The 18622-nt window shown below is 36.7% G+C and overlaps 1 protein-coding gene across 20 annotated transcripts in view; it reads left to right on the top strand.

Moving 5' to 3' along the window:
- nrxn3a (neurexin 3a) overlaps positions 1–18622 on the top strand; it is a 224413-nt gene that overhangs the window by 70901 nt on the left and 134890 nt on the right. For 8 of the 20 annotated variants that reach the window (XR_008909165.1, XR_008909164.1, XM_056768551.1 and 5 more), the window contains 8 exons: positions 2354–2380; positions 5693–5812; positions 6417–6798; positions 7622–7812; positions 7893–8066; positions 9464–9478; positions 10752–10778; positions 12917–13036. Coding sequence is in view for 16 of the 20 variants with exons in the window: in XM_056768551.1 (XP_056624529.1) it covers positions 2354–2380; positions 5693–5812; positions 6417–6798; positions 7622–7812; positions 7893–8066; positions 9464–9478; positions 10752–10778; positions 12917–13036 (1056 nt within the window). In the remaining 4 variants the exon portion in view is untranslated. The remainder of the gene's footprint in view (positions 1–2353; positions 2381–5692; positions 5813–6416; positions 6799–7621; positions 7813–7892; positions 8067–9463; positions 9479–10751; positions 10779–12916; positions 13037–18622) is intronic. The other 12 variants (XM_056768558.1, XM_056768556.1, XM_056768555.1 and 9 more) reach the window with 3 other exon arrangements.

Raw genomic sequence — 18622 nt, 5'->3', positions numbered from 1 at the left:
TGACTCCATCCACATTACCCTCATTAATAAGATGGTATTTATGGTTTGTTTTATTTGCATGCTTCACCAGACATTTGTCCAGATTGTTATTAAATAAAGATATTGATGTTAGACATCTCAAATTTAACTTACATTTTTAGGGATGGGTGGTATGGTCAAAGTCAACCTGTATTTTTCTTTATGATAACAGAACATATACACCCACATCTATACATAAGACAATATAATTTTTGCTGTAAATTCTAATGCTTGATTTAATGCCTTTTTTAGTTAATCTGGCAAATAAAATATGTAAATAAAAGTTACTAGGCGATATAATTTTATTCTTTTATATTGAATTTAGTGGCCAAATAAAAAAATATATGATTATTCAAGAATAGTAAATAAATCCGCCATTAAAATTGTAATCTGCTATACATAATATGACGCTCAAATTAAGAACAAAAGACAGAAAAACTAAAACATATTGTGTAACAGATGTGTCTCTGAATTCAGAATCGATCATCCACTTTTAAGGATGTTTTACCTTTTTTACACTCTCAAAGTGTGGATTATATTTACACTGTTAGAGTTAATTGAACCTATTTTAACACTGGTGATAGTTGCAACTCATTTTCACTCCCTCCATATTCTTAATGAGCTTATGCAATAGTAAAAGACATCATTAATACCCATGAAAATGTATATGGCTGAAAAAATCGATAACCTAAGATTACACATTTCTGTTATCTTAAAGTACATAGCAGCGCCATACCGCCCTGTCCTAATTGACTCAACGTTTGGTGCATCTTTTAAATATATAAACCACCATGATCATTGCCACAATAAAGGCAAAACGTCCTTTGAGACAGTCACAGCACTGCCTAGCAGATCTTTCTGTTTGATATTGTTTTTTTTAAGATGGATAATAAACTTTAATGATTCCAGACACTTCCCAAGTGTTGTGACTTTCTGTCAAACTCAACACTAATTCTTATCATCTTTTCAACTCTCCATTAACTCTTTTCTCACAAACCTCATTTTCTGTCTCAGTTGGTTCCGTTTGTGCTTCGGTTGGTATTTTCTTTCTGTTACATCCCCACCATCATCACTCCCCCCACCCCCCGATTTCCTGACACGCATTCTCCATGATATGTCAAAAGATGGTATTCACCCCTTCAAAGGCCCTTTAGCCTGCGGCCCGGTCGGCAAACAGCCCGAGAACAGAGCTCTCAGCTTCACCTGCAGCTGGTAGAACCTCTCAGTCCTCGACCCAACACCGTTACTGTTAGAAAAGACACCTTAAAGAAAGTGACAACTCACACCTCACTGCATGTACTGTAGAGACAAACATACTTCTTACACCGTATGCATACAGTAAAGCTCTGAAAAAGACAATGTGAATGTCGGCATACTGTACACACAGAAATCTGACAGCTTTACATCATTAAACTGTACCTTAATTTTATAGAGCTGTGTGTTTATTAAAAGAATGCACAGGACTGTTCAACTTTCCAAAATACACAGTTATTTTACTGTTAAAATAGGACACTGTAGCTCTATATTGTTCTGTTTTTACAACAAGGACAGCCCGTGTGTCCAATCGTAGTATGTTAAGTGCTCATTGGAGTGGTACAATACACACACTCAGCAAGATATAGTTGTAGAGGTACGGCGGCCACTGCACGGTGCTGGTGCTTATTGGATCGAGGCTGTTTGCTCCCACTTTTCTGTTGCGGTTGACGACACATGGTAAACCCAGCCACACAGAGCCCAACCCAGAGCTCGGTTATCTTCATTTTAACATTTTAAAGGAATATATCATGTTAACCAATAACCACAACGTTAGCATAAAGTATGATATTGCAAAGTCAGATTGCCCCATCACCAACTTCTTGCTAAATGTAAAAAGCGTATTTAGCTAATGAGCTGGTGTGGTTTCTATGGGGCAGGACCTCATGTAGATCCAGGAAGACCATTCATAAAGTTAAAAAGCTCTGGGTTGCATAATCTTTGTGGTTGGTGAGCTCCAAGCGGCCATTTTAAGATCTCGTTTCTTACTGGAATATTAGTTATTTGACATTTTTTGTAAATGTGTAAAAATGCTTACTTGTAACAGAATCAGAACTACATTCAATTTATTATTATCATTTACCGTATGTCTGTCAAATATTCTTTAAAATAAGATGATGGACAACTGCAGCAAAATCATTCAGTGCTTTCACATTTAACTGTAATGCTTTTGTATTATAACAAAATGGCCGCCTCTTTGCATGTGGACGTCCCCGGAAGGGTGGAATTATTGTTTTTGGATGTCTGCAGCTGTAACCTTGAAGGATGCAATTTCATCTGTCACTTATTTTCCCCCATCTAGACTGTATCAGGATAAACTGTAACTCCAGTAAGTTAAAACTCAAGTTTCATTTTGCTCTTAATGATTCTCATGTTGAAAGAAATGTCTTAAGTCTTGTACTTCTTCCTCTGTTAAGTCGAGGAGAGTGTGCATCTAGGGTCAGTTGATGGACCTCTCCTAATCTCACGATTACCGATTCTGAAGTGGTGGTGACTTAATAATCATGGCTTGCTTTTGACAGCCTGTAATTTATCTGTCGTGTGAATTTATTTTCCTGCTCTTTAAGCATCAAATGAGAAATAGCTTGAAGCTCTTAATTTGTACTTTGAGACTTTTAGTCTGAACATCTTGTGCATGCTGTCCGGTGTGTAAATTTGAAACATCTTGTGCATGCTAAAATAAATGTTATGTGTGTTATATTTTATTTAAACGAAAAATCTGTGTGCAATAATTACATTTTGTGAGTTAGCTTTTAAGTCACATTATAAAGTCACCACATATGAAACGCCTTTTGGTAATAACAAATAAATAGTCTGTCATATAGAGCATGTAAAATGCATAATGCTTTGTTTGATTATATATGCTGTATGTTTACTTGGTTACCTGTTTTTTTTTAGGTCAAACCACTGCCATTTATTTAAAAAATAATCTCAATAATTCCCTGTTCTATGTGTATTGCAAAATGTGCATAGGAACACATTATTTTAAGTACATTTTGGATTGGTATAGCATAATAGATGTATAATTCTATTAATAAGTTTTTTTAACCTATGGTTTGGTCAAATACGGACAATTGATTTAAATGAACCATTCTTGGTTGAATGTTCCATCCATATTTTACCCAAACATAGGTTTAAACAACCCAGCATTTTTAGTGAAAAAAGAATAAAGAACAGAACAGAATAGAATAGTTGTTTATTTCATATGACTGTGTCAAATATCTTTTTCAATGCTAGTACACTGTTCTTTACCTGTGATTTTTCAGGCTAGTTATATTTTTATAAGTCTACCTTTTGCTTTTACTCATAAATAGGTCTTGGTGTCTCTCAGTGTAAGCATTCTAACTCCGTAAAAAAAACGAAACCATGATTTTCTCTCTAGGTACGAGTTTTTTTTATATTAGCGGACATGTTTAGGTGTTTTATAGGAAATATGTATCTCTGTACACTTTTTGCAGCTCCACAAAACACATACCATCGGGTACATATTGCGACAGATTTGAGACACAAAAGTCCACTGAGAGAAGAACGGTACTTGTCCGCTAGAGCAATGGTTCTCAAACTGGGGGCCCCGAGATGGATCCAGGAGGGCCACAGATTTTGAAGTATTCATGAAATATAGAAAGCCATTTCACTGTTGATGCTGACGTAACGGTTCACACACTGGCAGCAATTTTTAATTCTGTCACTGTGCGCAGCCGATCTGGATCTGAGTTTTTTGGCAGACTGAGAAGGTCATCGCTTATGGGTCTGTTCTTTAGCCTCGGAACGCTTGGAATAATATAACTTTTTGAATAAACGTACGTTTTTTGTGGCACTCCAAAAAGTGTATAGAGGTACGTATTTCCTATGAGGCCAGGTTGGTTTTAAAACATGCATTGCTTGTCCTTTAAATCAGCAGTCATGTGGAAGGGTCTTTAAAGAGGTCATACAACACGGCTAAAACGAATATTATTGGTAAACCCACCTTACTTGCATATACATTTGGGCAGTCTTAGTCAAATCATACCACAAACTGATGTAGATTTGTGGGGGGGTGGTTACACAGGACTTTTCAGGCAGGTCTGGGTGAGCATTCCCTTTTAGATAGAATTTATCTTTTGTCCCAAGACTTTAATTTTAGCAATTTTACACGTCTAATACATGCATGCGCAACTTATAACACACCAAAAACACAGAAAAACACATATTCGTGCCATATGACCCCTTTAAACGCTTTATCATTTTAAAGTGTATGCCTGTCTAATTTATCGAACATGGTAAATATATTTGTTTTGTTTGCTCCTAAATGATATATCCCTTTTTATTGTAAAGGTTTGTTGATAGATACTTTTGATTCAACCTTTTTCTGCTAAATAAGCATATAATCCACAAGTGTGTCATTGGTTCATCAGTTCTTCTGATTTAGGAGACAGTTTATTCTGTAATATCTCACATCATACTCAATCAGTCTTACTTCTTTACCTCTACTAGTTCATATTTTCTGTTATTTCGGTTACTTATTTTACTTTGCCATTAAATTGGCATGTATTTTAACAATGCGCTTGTCAGACGTCTTAAACTTTTTTGGCAAATGCTTTATGGCAGAGAAATGTGGATGGCAGTGAAGTGTTGAATATAATAAATGCAGGTGAAATAATATTTAGTGTGACTTAGTCAGTCGGTCTAAATGTCACATTTATAGCACTAAGATGTAATTATGTACAGTACTGGTTGGCGTTTTAGGCATTGCATTGACATACTGTACAGAATTAAATTGTCTGCTTCACTGAACAGTGTCTGTGATGGTAGATTATGAGCATTTAAGTGTGACAGTCAGTAAAACACATTGATGTTAGTTTTGAGGGTTTTGAGAGATAATATTCTTTCTATGGGACTACCTGGGTGCTGTTAGGTTGGTAACACAATTTCCAGAGAGCTGGGGGATTTTCAGTTTCGGGGTGTGTGAATTTATAGCGTGAGCTGAATCTAAAATGGTACACCTCAACATTGGCTCAGTTCCTTGAATGATAAAAGTATAGTTTCCAAATTAATTACAAATTAATTTAAATGTGTATGATGTACCTATCTAATCCAAAACTGTGGAACTAACTTGTGGAAATGGAAAGATGTTTTTTCTAGAGTTAACAATGTACACAATACACTTCCGTACTTGAGTGAATTAAGGACCTTTTATGAGTAAAAGCAATTTTAACACAGTACTACAGTTCTAGTTTACACAGTACTAGTTTAACGCTATTGTTGTTTTTTGAGACTTACTGTATGTTTTATGGTGTTACAATTCAAAAACATCTGAACCAAACCTCTGCTTTTTATTTTGCATGAACTATCTTGCCTTTATTCCAATGTTTACAAATAACAAACTAAATACAGTTGGTTAGAAAACGCTCTCATCAAAATAATTTGAACGTATTTTGCACATAGGGCCGCCGGAATGACTAGGGCCCGGGACAAATTGTAAAGCATAGGGCGGGTTAGAGATGTAGTTTGTTCCACAGGGCCGGGGACGTTATTCCCTGTTGTCCCCATGATGACCGAGTCAGAATCAAAGTGACATTTTTTCACATTTATGCATTCAAAGCAAAGGTTTGGTCAGAGAGGCACCAGGTTGGCATTAACGTTTCATGACCGTCGTTCTCAGGCAAAGGACCAGAGACACTGTATGCTGGACAAAAACTCAATGATAATGAGTGGCATACTGTGCGCGTCATCCGGAGGGGCAAAAGCTACAAGCTAACGGTTGACGATGACGTAGCAGAAGGTATTATCCTTGGTCTTTAATCTGAAAGACAAAACAGACTTTTCTTTCTTGCTTCAGTGTCAGCATCTGTAGATGAGTAATGCGATAATACATATAGGATACATAGAGAAAACCCGTTCCATTTTGCTACAGCTCCCAAATTTCTACAGCTTCAGTTATTTTTACTGTATCTGAAATCTGGCATTTTGTTATATTGCTTCTTTATGGTATACCATAACAGAAAGAGAGGTTTGAAATTAAATGGGAATGAGTAAATGGTGACTGAATACATGACTTCTGAGTACTGTATTCAGAAACAAAATAGTTCGGGCATACAATACACATTTGTGGAAATAGGGATGTTCAAGGTCTTTCAGAAATTGATTGAAAATGCCACGTAGTTTATAATCTAACAACATCGTTCATTGTTACCAGAACATAATACACTGCAGGACTTGGGGGTTTCTGTTTTGAGTATTTCTGTGAAAAATCCTTGACTTGATCTCCGAATAAGGGTCTTGACACACAGCATTCTTATGCCTGTTCGGTGCAGTGTTCTTTCCTTTAAGGGCGTAGTATAGCAGCATTTCTTTTCTTTTCCCCACCCACCCGCTGTGGTTTGTAGGTCAGATGGTAGGCGACCACACCCGATTAGAGTTCCACAACATCGAGACGGGCGTGATGACGGAGCGCCGTTTCGTCTCTATGATCCCCTCCAGCTTCATCGGTCACCTGCAGAGCCTCAAGTTTAACGGCATGCTCTACATCGACCTGTGCAAGAATGGCGACATCGATTACTGCGAGCTCAACGCACGCTTCGGCAAGCGTTCCATCATCGCAGACCCCGTGACGTTCAAAACCAAGAGCAGTTACCTGAGCCTGGCGACCCTGCAGGCCTACGCCTCCATGCACCTGTTCTTTCAGTTCAAGACCACCTCTCCGGACGGATTCATTCTGTTTAACAGCGGTGATGGGAGCGATTTCATCGCTGTAGAGATGGTCAAAGGGTAAGCATGCTGAGGAATGAAATGGTCACTTTGTGTTTTTGAATGTTTAGGACATAGGTTACGTTTCACATATTGCCATCAGACAACACAAACAAGGAGTTAACTGAGTGTGATGTGCACAAAACAGCAGGAACTTGTTAAGTTGGAGTAAATGTTTATTAAAGGGACAGTTCACTCAAAAACTAAATTTCTGTCATCATTTACTCACACTCTTGACATTTTTTATGTGTATGACTTTCGTTCTTCTAGAAAAAACAAAATATGTTTTTTTTGAAGAATATTGTTCACCAAAGACCGTAGGTCCCAATTGATTTCTATTGTAATCCAATTTTTTGTTGCAAATCCAATTCAGATCAACAGGGTTTTGAATTACCAATATTCCTTAGTATCTTTTTGTGTCATACCGGTTTGAAATGACAACAGGGGGAGTAAATGATGACAGAATTCATTTTTGGGTGAACTATCCCTTTAAAAAAGAATGATCTATGTTTTGAAATCTGTGGCATGAAATCTTTAAAAGATACATTGAAATATACACTTGATGTTCTGTAACGTGACATAACATACTGAAATAATCTCATTTGGATACAGAAATTTGGTTCTGATGTCTACAAACATTTTCCTCTCATTTCTATAGAACCTTTATGGAGACTGCAAAGTCATTTCTAAAATGTATTACTTTTCTGCTTATTGGTTTATTTAATTGCGACTATATGCCATGTTAAATATTATTAATGGGTACAGTATTCACAGTATGTTACTCAGGTAAGCACATTTTTAGCGCACCTTAGCCGTGAGTTGATCTATACTTCTGTTTTTTTAGGTACATACATTACGTGTTTAACCTCGGGAACGGTCCCAATGTCATCAAGGGTAACAGTGAAAGAGCTCTTCATGACAACCAGTGGCACAATGTCGTCATAACTAGAGACAACAGTAATGTCCACACATTGAAAGTTGATGCCAAGGCGGTGAGTCAGGTGGTCAACGGAGCTAAAAACCTGGACCTAAAAGGTACAAAAACTACAAATCCCTAAACATTCAATCAAATAAATTTGGCCACGCCATAACATATTTTACTTGCGTTGGACTAGGTGACCTCTACATCGCTGGACTGGGGCCTAACATGTACAACAGCCTGCCGAAACTCGTAGCCTCTCGAGACGGTTTCAAGGGTTGTCTGGCATCCGTGGATCTGAACGGTCGCCTGCCCGACCTCATAAACGACGCACTATTCCGCAGCGGTCAGATCGAGCGAGGATGTGAAGGTACATCTACTTACAACTCTAGCTCGAGGAGTCCGTTCTTTCTCATGAATGCAAACAGTAGCTCCATCTCACTGAAGCATCACTCCATCTTTTTCACCTTGCTTGTCACATCTTTTGCCCAACCAGCTCTATGTTAAGGTCACTGGCTACTTAATACTTTTATGGGCCACATTGGCCATGCTTAGAATCAGCCAAGTCCTTGTTTGCATTAATTGGTGGCTTTAGTACAAACCTCCCTTTAGAGGAATATTTACATTGCAGTATTGTGAGTCAAGGTGGAACTTGCGAAGAGATGCGTAAAGTTCTCTGCATGTGTATTTGACTTAAACCATAAGAAAATACAACAACTAGGTGTTAAATGAATACAGCTTTTGTTAAAATCGTTGTTTTTTAATGCAAAGTTTAATATAAAGGAAAATATATCATTTTTCAATGTAGAATTGAATGAGAATGAAATTGCATTTTGTAGCTAATTTAAGTCTCTGTGCATCTGATTTCATATCATGCTTCAATTCTTTTAATAATCTGACTGTAAATCAAGTACAAGGGATCCATATTTACAAAAAGGGACTGACTTCTGAACAGAGAACTCAATATAAATGTAACAATTTAAGTGAAGTTGGGTTGCGAAATAGATCTAGAAAGTTAGATATACATAAAACTTATAGAAAAGCTTATATTGCATGATCAATGCCAAACATGTTTGCTAGATCAACGCATGCATCATTATGTTGTGTACGTTTAGTTTTGTTTTGTCTGTTTTACTTATTGTTCTCTTATTATTTTATGTTAGAAATGTCTTGTCTTAGTTCCACTTTGTGAATGAACATTCGTATGATCTATTTATCATCAACCAAAGAATGGTCCATCACGACTTCATCGTTCATCACATCTCAATGTTGTCTTTTTAACTTTTATGTTGAATATCCTATGTTATGTTTACATGTTCTTGAGTAAGTTTAAAAATAAAATTGTATCAACTGAATTTGTTTGGTCTTTTGATGTATCATTTTTCACATCGTGTTGCTTGAAAGTCATCGTGTCAATTTGTCTGTGTTGGAAAACAGTTCAAACATTACACAAGAGAAATAACACACGCACACACACACACACAATCTGCTGTGCTCAAAATTTGCCAATAAATGAAAGAAAAATATTTATGAGATAATTCTATAAAAGCCACTGATATTTTTCTTATGACTTTGTCTTGATTATTGCATTCTGACTTGCTACAAAATTATGCAGTTTTGGGTTTTTCAACACAAGTAAGCTTTATGATGTATCTGTCATACTTCAAACACAGATAGAGACATATCCAGCACCATCTAAATTCAGTTTCTCATTTCATACATGATTAGAACAACTTTGTGTGTTTTGCATTTATCTCTCCTGCACAGCATCCAAAAGTGAACGTGAGTAGGTTTTTATGTTCGCAGACCAGCATGAAAAATATGACTTTATATTTGCACAGTTAAACTGTGAGGAGTGTTTGGAATGGCTACATGATGGCAACAGAATTGTTGCTAGAATTGTTGCTAGGCGAATGCGCCGTTCTGTTGTAAGGACGCTTTTCATCCACCAGATGGCAATGATGCACCTTTGCTTAGGAAGGCGAGGATTACATGCTGCAGTCATTCAGGGGAACATTTGTCTTTTCATAATGCAAGATCATTAAATGTCCCCATATTGTGCCACACTAACTGCTTACCTTACACTGCAATTCGTATTGATTTACGTAAACCATTTCCCCATTATCATATCCATATGTGTGCAACTGGAAGTCATTTTAACATTATTTTGCCATTGAAGTATGAAGGAATTGACTAGTGTATGCTAAATGCAAATTAACAGCTTCTGCATGTTTCTTGACTGTAAGTAACATAATTTCTTATGGTAAAGTTAGCATGGAGAAGTGAAGACGCACACACAGCTGCTTCATTGCATGCGTATTGGAAACATTATTAATCTTCAGTTTCGAAATACTTCTTTACACAACTTAGAACACTTTATGAATCTTTAATTTTGAAATAAGTTCATTTTCCGAGCCACAAAAAAGTCCATAAGTGATTTCAGCAATGCTGTTTGATGATTTTAGCAATTGTTCTACATTGCATGTTTTTTAACACATTATCATTAATGATAAACTCATATCTTAAGTTATTATAAAGATATTGTAATTTTATAATAATGTTTTGTAGACCGTGGAGTGGTGACGTAACGCAATTGGTGATTAAGTATTTTGTGCGCACGCGCGTCTTTCATTACGCATGCGCTGTTGCGTTGCGGATTTGACCATTTCAAACATTGGTGGTAAAATTAAGAACACGTATTAATAATAGTAATCTACGTGTGTAATAGTAGAATAATAGAAGTTTTAAAAAGCATCGTTTCTCTCATCACTATCTCCAGGCCGGTCGGATGACGTGCTACGATCGATCATCAACATTCTGTTCAGTTTTATTTGCTAAGCATTTGTTACTTTTGTTAAACACCGTGTTTACAGTTCCCATCCATGCAGCTTTAACTCATCAGTTTTGTTGTTTTTCCAGCAATAACCCAAGAGTGTAAACCCTTCCTAAGAATGGTAAAGCATGTCCAGTTAGTAAAGCGATTGCTTTATTAACAGAAGCCATCGACCACATTCTTACCTGTTTGATTGTTTTCGCTTTTCTGTTTCTTTCAAAGTTGGTTTCACCAAAGCAGATCTACAAGGTATATAAGGTTCAATTTCATTTTGAGCTGGGCTGAAAGCTGCTGTTTGTCTTGTGTCGGTTTGTTTCTTACTTCCAAGACATAAAGCGGACAGTCTCTGGTTCACTGTAACAATGTCTTGGTATAAAATGGTTCACTTCTTCTTAAAGAAAGCACTTCTAATCAAACTGAGAAACGCAATTTGCAACTGAGAATTACATTAATAAAAGATGAGTCCTCCTGTATAATTAAGTCCCCGCATGTTGTTTTGCGGTATCTTTTCCTCTTTCGTTTTTCATGCCAAGGACTTCAGGTGAGAGAGGTTGAAGCTGATCAGAAATCTCACCATGGGTTATGGATAGCAAAATGTTTATAGGATTTGAATAAAACCAGAAATGTCATTATGCAGAATTTATTCAAACAGCGTCCCCCAAACCAGTTCAACATTTACAAAATAAAAAAACTTTTGGAGAAGTAGCCATGCTTTCTGTGACCATTTAATTTAGCCTATAATTCGCTTTCTCTAAGTAAAAACCCTGCACAGTATCAAAGTGCCTAGGATACAATTTTAAACACATCAATAAATACAGAGGGTCAGGATCAGCTGTTGAACGCAATAGGGATGCGTCTGTGAATGGATTAGTGACGTCACAGGCGGGGTACTTGTACTTCAGGTAAGCGGTTTCACAAGTTAGGCTCGTGCCTTGTAGCTCATATTTCTGACCCGTTATAGAACTTTATTTGTGACCCAGGACGACAAAATAATTCTCTAAATTGTCAATTTTTCGAAATTGAGATATTTACATCATCTGAAAGCTGCATAAATAAGCTTTCTAGTGCTATTTGGTTTGTTAGGATAGGACAATATCTGTCGGAACAACAACTGTTTACAAAGCTGGAATCTGAGGGTGCAAAAAAAAGCAAAATATTGAGAAAATCGCCTGTGAAGTTTTTAATCAGAGGCACTGTAGCAGGCAACCAACTCACAAAATAACGTTTTTATACATTTACGGTTGGAAATGTATAAGATATCTTCATGGAACATGTTCTAAATATCCTAATGATTTTTGGCATAAAAGAAAAATCTGTCATTTTTACCCATACCCTGTGTTTTTGCTGATTACTAAAAATGTTCCCATGTTATTTAAGACTGGTTTTGTTGTCCAGGGTCACATATATATATATTTATGCTATAGTCGCGCTACACTAGAATTATCACGAGCTAAATTACCATGCAAATTCGGTTCGGATCAAGCATGTGAAAAGTAACAAGCGCAGCTCGAATTCACAGATGGACGGCATTGTGACGTCACTGTTTAAATAATGCGATGTCCGACTTTCGCAATCCAAATATTTAGTTTGCGTTAATGGAAAATTAGAGAAAACTGTCATAAAACTGTTTAGACGGAATGGTTCTCTCTGATTCTTCTCAAGATTTTAATAGTAAATCGTAGGGGTGAATCATTTTATGTTAAATGAGTACATGGTACCGAAGTTGCACTGGGTTGCGCAATAAATGCACTTACAGTCTTTGTTTTTTCCTTTTGTTAAACAAAAGTAGATGTTTGTGGTTATCTTGGTGTCTTAACAGTTGTATTTCACGTGTAAAATGCACTCGAACCCAGTTTATTTGCCGTTGTATTATTTACATGGTTAATTCAGGGGGAACGTTCTCGCTCCCTTGCTCTGAATTGGCTACTGACTACTGAGTGAGCTTTGGTCCATCCTGCATTCCCCCAAAAACAAACCCAAGTGTGCCAAAACACAAGATGTTTAGACCACACTGAACTCTGTTTTGCACGTGGCTGGTGTGCACACTATCGTGCTTAACATTTCTAACAACAGTACATACTTGACTATGTACACATCTTGCCATTAAACGTTGTCATTGACCTTTCCTCTGTGCAGATGTGAGAAAGTTCATGCTTGGCCACATGTATGGATTTACTATTGTATCAAGCCGTGATGAATATGTCTACAGTTTGACGTTTTGTTTCAACCCTGTATATTACTAAAATCTACGTCTACGACAGCTTTCGAGTTTTGAGTACCTCTACTAACCCAAACTGCATGCACACTGATACACACCTGCATGGCACCAAAAGGCATTATGGGAATGTATACCCCTAGTATTACATTGCTCTGCTTTGCTACCGTAGGTCCTAGCACTACATGTCAAGAAGATTCTTGCGGCAACATGGGGATCTGCATCCAGCAGTGGGAGAACTACACCTGCGACTGCTCGATGACCTCTTTCACAGGAACGCAGTGCAATGACCGTAAGTGACCCCTTTCCCTCTGCGACTTCTGGTTGTTTTCCTTGTATTGTTTATTTAGATTATTTAACATTTACATTTACATTTAGACATTTAGCAGACACTTTTATCCAAAGCGACTTACAAAGAGTTTAGGAGCAATAAGCCATAGTTCATACAGGAGCCATAATACATTAGGTGCCAATACAAAGTTACTGGTTTCAACAAAAGCTAGACCACTACCTGTTGAGAGAAAGGGTTGGTGGGTATTTAAGGGTATTTATGTTCTAGATTAGTAATTGGACATGCAAAACACACAAACCAAAAAAATGTTTGCTAATTAAGATTGTACATTAAGAATGTATACAAAACATGCATTTGTGTACTGAAGACTTCATGCAAGACGTCAAAGGTACGTGATTTTTACGTGATTGCGGGGTAACATGTCGTATTTTCACTAATACTATTAATTGTTTGTAATGTAATTATCTTCGTACTAATAGGAAGTATGGTGAGAATCATACAGTGGTCCCAAATAGGATTTGAACACTGAAGCCACACTTTAAAACTGTTCTTACATTGGATAATATAACAACCCATGAGGCTTTTATGTGACATTATGTGAGGCACAAATATCTAAATATTCCTTGGGACCACTGTGTGGTATTATCTTCATCGAGTGTATTGCTTATGATCTTGGGCTTTTTTTGTTTAGTTGAAAGCTGATTGAAGTGTCATTAAGCCGTGAGATGAAAATGAGATTTTATGAGAGGCGCAACATCATAAAGTCTTTAAAGTTCAAATCCTTAATCACTTCACTGAACTCTTCGTGGATTAAATCAGATCTGATAATATAAAACGTGGGTGTTGAAAGTAAAAATGTTATAACAGCGCATTGATTTAACAAGACACGATCACGAAAATGATTGTCGCACATCGATTATGTAGACCTTTCGGGACTCCCGCAGTTTATGTGTTTGGTTGACCCTTTGTATTTTTGTAACATAGACTACATTACTGGTTATCTTTTGCATCGTGTCTGTCGACAGGGAAGCGGAAAATAGAACAGCAAACAACGATCAATCAACAACAATGTACTTGTGCCATGAAAAGACCAGTCATAATGATGTCATTGTTTGACATCACCGCCACAATAAAAGGTGTTATCGGTAAGCTGGTGAAGATAAACGCAATCCCGGCAGAGGCAAAAGCATTTCATTGAGTCTCTGATATGACTTTGATTGCCTTCCTCCCCTCTGCTGCACGCACAACACCGTTGACCTTCTAGAGATAGACGAGTGACGTGCGGGATAGTGTGCTACTCTGCTGCTTTGACACCTCGTATTTTGAGAGAGGGTAGCAGTGAATCAAAAGCGTGTTAGTGAAGATAGGGACAGGTGTAATTGAATAATGCAGAGAGATTGATGTGTGTGTGTCGGCTTTGTCAGTCTGAGAGAAAATCTGACTTGCTGCCGTACAAGATGTGGACTTTTTTCACAGTGTATTATAGGGATTTGAAAGGTTAGGTATGTGGTGGGTCTGTTAGGTAAAAACTGAAATGGTATATATGTAGGCAATTTTTTTAATATATATATATACATTTGATTTTTATGATTTTTTATTCATTTTTTGTTATGTATATGTGAGACGTTTAACACTAGGTGGCAGTAATGCATTATATAGAGAAGAACTGGCTTCATGGCATGCACCAACCATCATCAAAATCGGACTATATGAATTATTGTAAATATTACCCACAAAATTTGTTCTTGCACATTTCTTTGCATTACTTTTGTTCGGATGTTTCTTTATATTTTTTTAATGTGGAAATGTGGGTCAAGCCAGAAAGGTTCTCAGTTAAAGTGATAGTTCATCCAAAAATTTAAATTCTGTCATCATTAACTCATCCTCTTGATATAGCACACATTTAGTACTTTCTTTCTTCCACAGAACACAAAAGAAGACAATTTGAAGAAATTTAGAAACCGAACAACGCTGGTCCCATTCACTTCTAATTTATGGACACAAGACCAATGCAAGTGAATGGGGGCCACTTAACAACATTCTTTAAAATATCATCTTCTGTGTTATGCGGAAGAAAGAAAGTCATAAAGGTTTGAAATGACAAGAGCGTGAGTAAATTATGACCTAATTTTTATCACTTTATACGTAAGCCATATAATATGGAACTTTGAGAAAGAGTTACTTTCTTTTTAAATTGACCTGTATTGGGACAAAAAAGTCTGAGACCTCTATTTAAAATATTCGTTTTTTTGCTAAATTAGCTCATTATCTTTTTTCTCAGTTATACGGCATAATTCATTTGGAATATTAAAATGTTTTCCCTTTTTTTAAGTATTCTGTTCTGTTTATTTGCAAATTATAACATTATCTTTGTTTTTAAAAAACAAAATGGAAATTTAATAAAAGAATATGATTGAAAAAACGCACCACTGAAAATATTAAAATAGGCAAAACTTTTTATTGAAACAAGATTTTAGTTTTGTGTTGTTGACTATTTACAAACTGCGTTATTATTTTAAGTTAGTTATTATTCAGGACAGCTGAGATTTAATGACAAGTCTGTGCTCTAATTAGGTCCTTGAAATCATTTAACCTTCAAAAGGTCAAATCATATTGTTTTATATGAAAAACCATAATCATTTATACATTAGTCTTGCTGTCTGTTACAATTGAGGTCTGTAACAAATAGCTTTTTTCCAGCCAGAAACTCATTTATTCGTAAACATCTCTTTGATCAAAATCAGACTTGCATTCTAAATAGACCCAAACTTATTTTCCTGATTCAATTCTCTGCCCTGGTTTTAATCGTATGTTTTTGTACAAACGTATATGAAATCCCCACCTTAGATTTCATAAACTAAAATGTTTCCCTTGAGAATGAATGTCAAACTCAATATGTGAAGAAACATTAGACTAGCGGTCATGACAAGCACAACCAATAGAGTATGATTTACTGAGGCTGACCATCTCTCATATGCTAATTTTCCAATAAACGAAGCCAGTGATGATCAAAAAGCTTTTTTGTATAGTGCTGTATTCATTGCATACTCATTCTGAACTTATGGCAGACGTATTCCTGTCCTAAATTAGGATGAGATATGTACGTAGTGTAATTGCATCAGGCTGAGGCTCCGTCGAGAGCATGTGTATGAATGAGATGCATTAGTTGCCTGTGTCAACAGCTATAGCTAAACAAACACGGAATTGCGACCGCAGTTGCCCCTCACATCCGAAGGCTTTGCTTATTAATTTGGACACAGTCTGCAATCGCGTTGATTGAGTCGCGGTAATAAATGACTCGTTAGCAGCTCCATTGCCTGTTAAATGACCTCGACACAATGAATATTGCTTAAAGGAATTAACCAGCATCTACTAGACTCACTGAGCTGTTTATTTGGGAGTTTAAATTGCCTTGTATATAAAGTTGCATTCATATAGTTCTGAAAGGCAAAGCACTCGGATTCCACGAGCCGTTCACAGATGGCTTTTGAAGGAACGTTGCTAATGAATTCCCCGAGGCTTCAGTTAAGGTGCCTGTCATTTTCTTGGCAGAGGTCTCTTGATGGCCAACTCATGTCATGTCTCCATGGCTTTATACTTGAGGTTTCAGATACGGACTTCATATCTCCTCATTTGAAGAGAATTATGTCCTGGAGAAGATTGCAGTTCCTTGTGGTGCCGTTTCATATTATGTAAAAAAAAGCACACCTTGTTTTTGCTTTTCTATTGTTTTTCCACCCAACATTAATTACCAAGGTTAATGTAAAATATTGCTTTGCTTCATATGAAACGATACCCATAGGCATTCATCATTCCCCCCCCCCATGTCCGACATTCATTTATAAATATATAAATAAACAGACGGATACGAAAGTAACATGCTGGGGGATGGATTCGTTTTCACCCATGTGTATCTGACGTGAACAGAGTCTTGGTAATTAAGGAGCGTCTATGTACTTTGTCTTTGGTGGAGTGTCGGATGGAAATGGGAGGAGGAAACTTCACGCCTCTGCTGGTGGTGAGACTTCATCAAATCTGTGTTCTCTTCACTCCATTAGAAACTGGAGAACCCATCTGAGCCACACCATCAATTAAGATGGCAACAAAAGCAAAGGCGCACCTTCCGCTATCTTGTGTCCAATGTTGTGTTACCCAGACAATACGTCTCTGCAGGGATTGGGAAACGCATTAGAAATGAACATAAGACCAAGTGTAGTTTTATGTAATTTGTCTGAGGAAACAAATGTTCTGTAATCTAATAGTCAGAGGTGTAAATGCGACTGTGATTACAAAGTGACTTCCTGTCTTGCAAATGGCTTTGAAATATTTATTTTTTAAATTTTATTATGAATGGTGCTTCACTATTTATATTGGTTATGTGAAGGTTTATGTACAACGTTATAACCGGCAGTCCACCGCAACAGGCAATCGGTTTGTGCACCAAAACACGTCTTGTGCCCTTGAAAGTAACTCCAGGAAGGGTACACTACGTGATCGGTTGTCTCAGATAGCGGAGAAACTGTGTTGTTTTTATTACTACATTTATTATTTTAACAGCGATATTTACGAAAAAAACAACTTTTCATCTCCCTCCAGAACTCGCACTACAAAGGATCTGCCCTTCTGAGTGCGTGGGGCACATGAATGCGATTGATTTCACCCGAAGATGCGATAATAGCGTTCAGTTTCTTCCACAGATCAATTGATTCGCTTTATATAAGGCGCCAGTCACAAGGGGCACGGATTACTTTTGTGCTGAATGCATTAGCGTTTTTTACTTCCATTGATTTGACTTAAATTAATTCAACTAAATATCTTCATAAATATCTTCTTGAAAACAATGGCGCCCACACCTTGGATGCACTTAGGGACTGGGGGTGAGGAAATTAACAGCAATTTCATTTTTGGGTAAACTAATGCATCAAGGAATATAAACTAAAACTAAAAAGACATTATCCTTTTTAAATAAATATTAGGAAAAAGGCACAAATACTGAATCCAATATTCTTGGGCATGTTTTAATATATGACCTATAAGTTACGGCAACAAAACCGTATAAAAGGAACAAAATGCAATAAATAAAAAAAATACAAAATATCAGAAGAAATCAGGATATGGTTAAAAAAACTGGTTTATTTATTTTTGGAATCTGAATCTCAAAGAGAAGTAGTTGAAGATGCCTGGTTTATGGCTTTGAGCTTTGCGTTAAGATTAAAGTGATAGTGCACCCAAAAAATTAACGTTTTCTCATAATTTATTTCCCCCTTTGTAATTTCAAACCTGTATGACCTTCTTTCTTCTGCAGAGCACAAAAGAAGATATTTAGAAGAATATTGGCATAACCCATTTACTAATAGACACAAAACCAATGCAAGTCAATAGCTACCGCTGTTGTTCAGTTATACCATCATTCAGTTATACCAACGAATATCGTCTTCTGTGTTCTGCAGAAGAAAGAAAGTCATACAAGTTTGAAATGACAAGAAGGTATGTAAATGATGATAGAATTGTCATTTGTGTGTCACATCACTTTTGTTGAAAATGACACCGGTCTAAATATGTAGTGCATTTCTTGTAAAAGTCTTA

Source organism: Triplophysa dalaica, chromosome 15, assembly GCF_015846415.1.
Source record: "Triplophysa dalaica isolate WHDGS20190420 chromosome 15, ASM1584641v1, whole genome shotgun sequence".
In the NCBI taxonomy this organism is placed as follows: Eukaryota; Metazoa; Chordata; class Actinopteri; order Cypriniformes; family Nemacheilidae; genus Triplophysa; species Triplophysa dalaica.
This window is presented reverse-complemented; position numbering and strand designations above follow the sequence as displayed.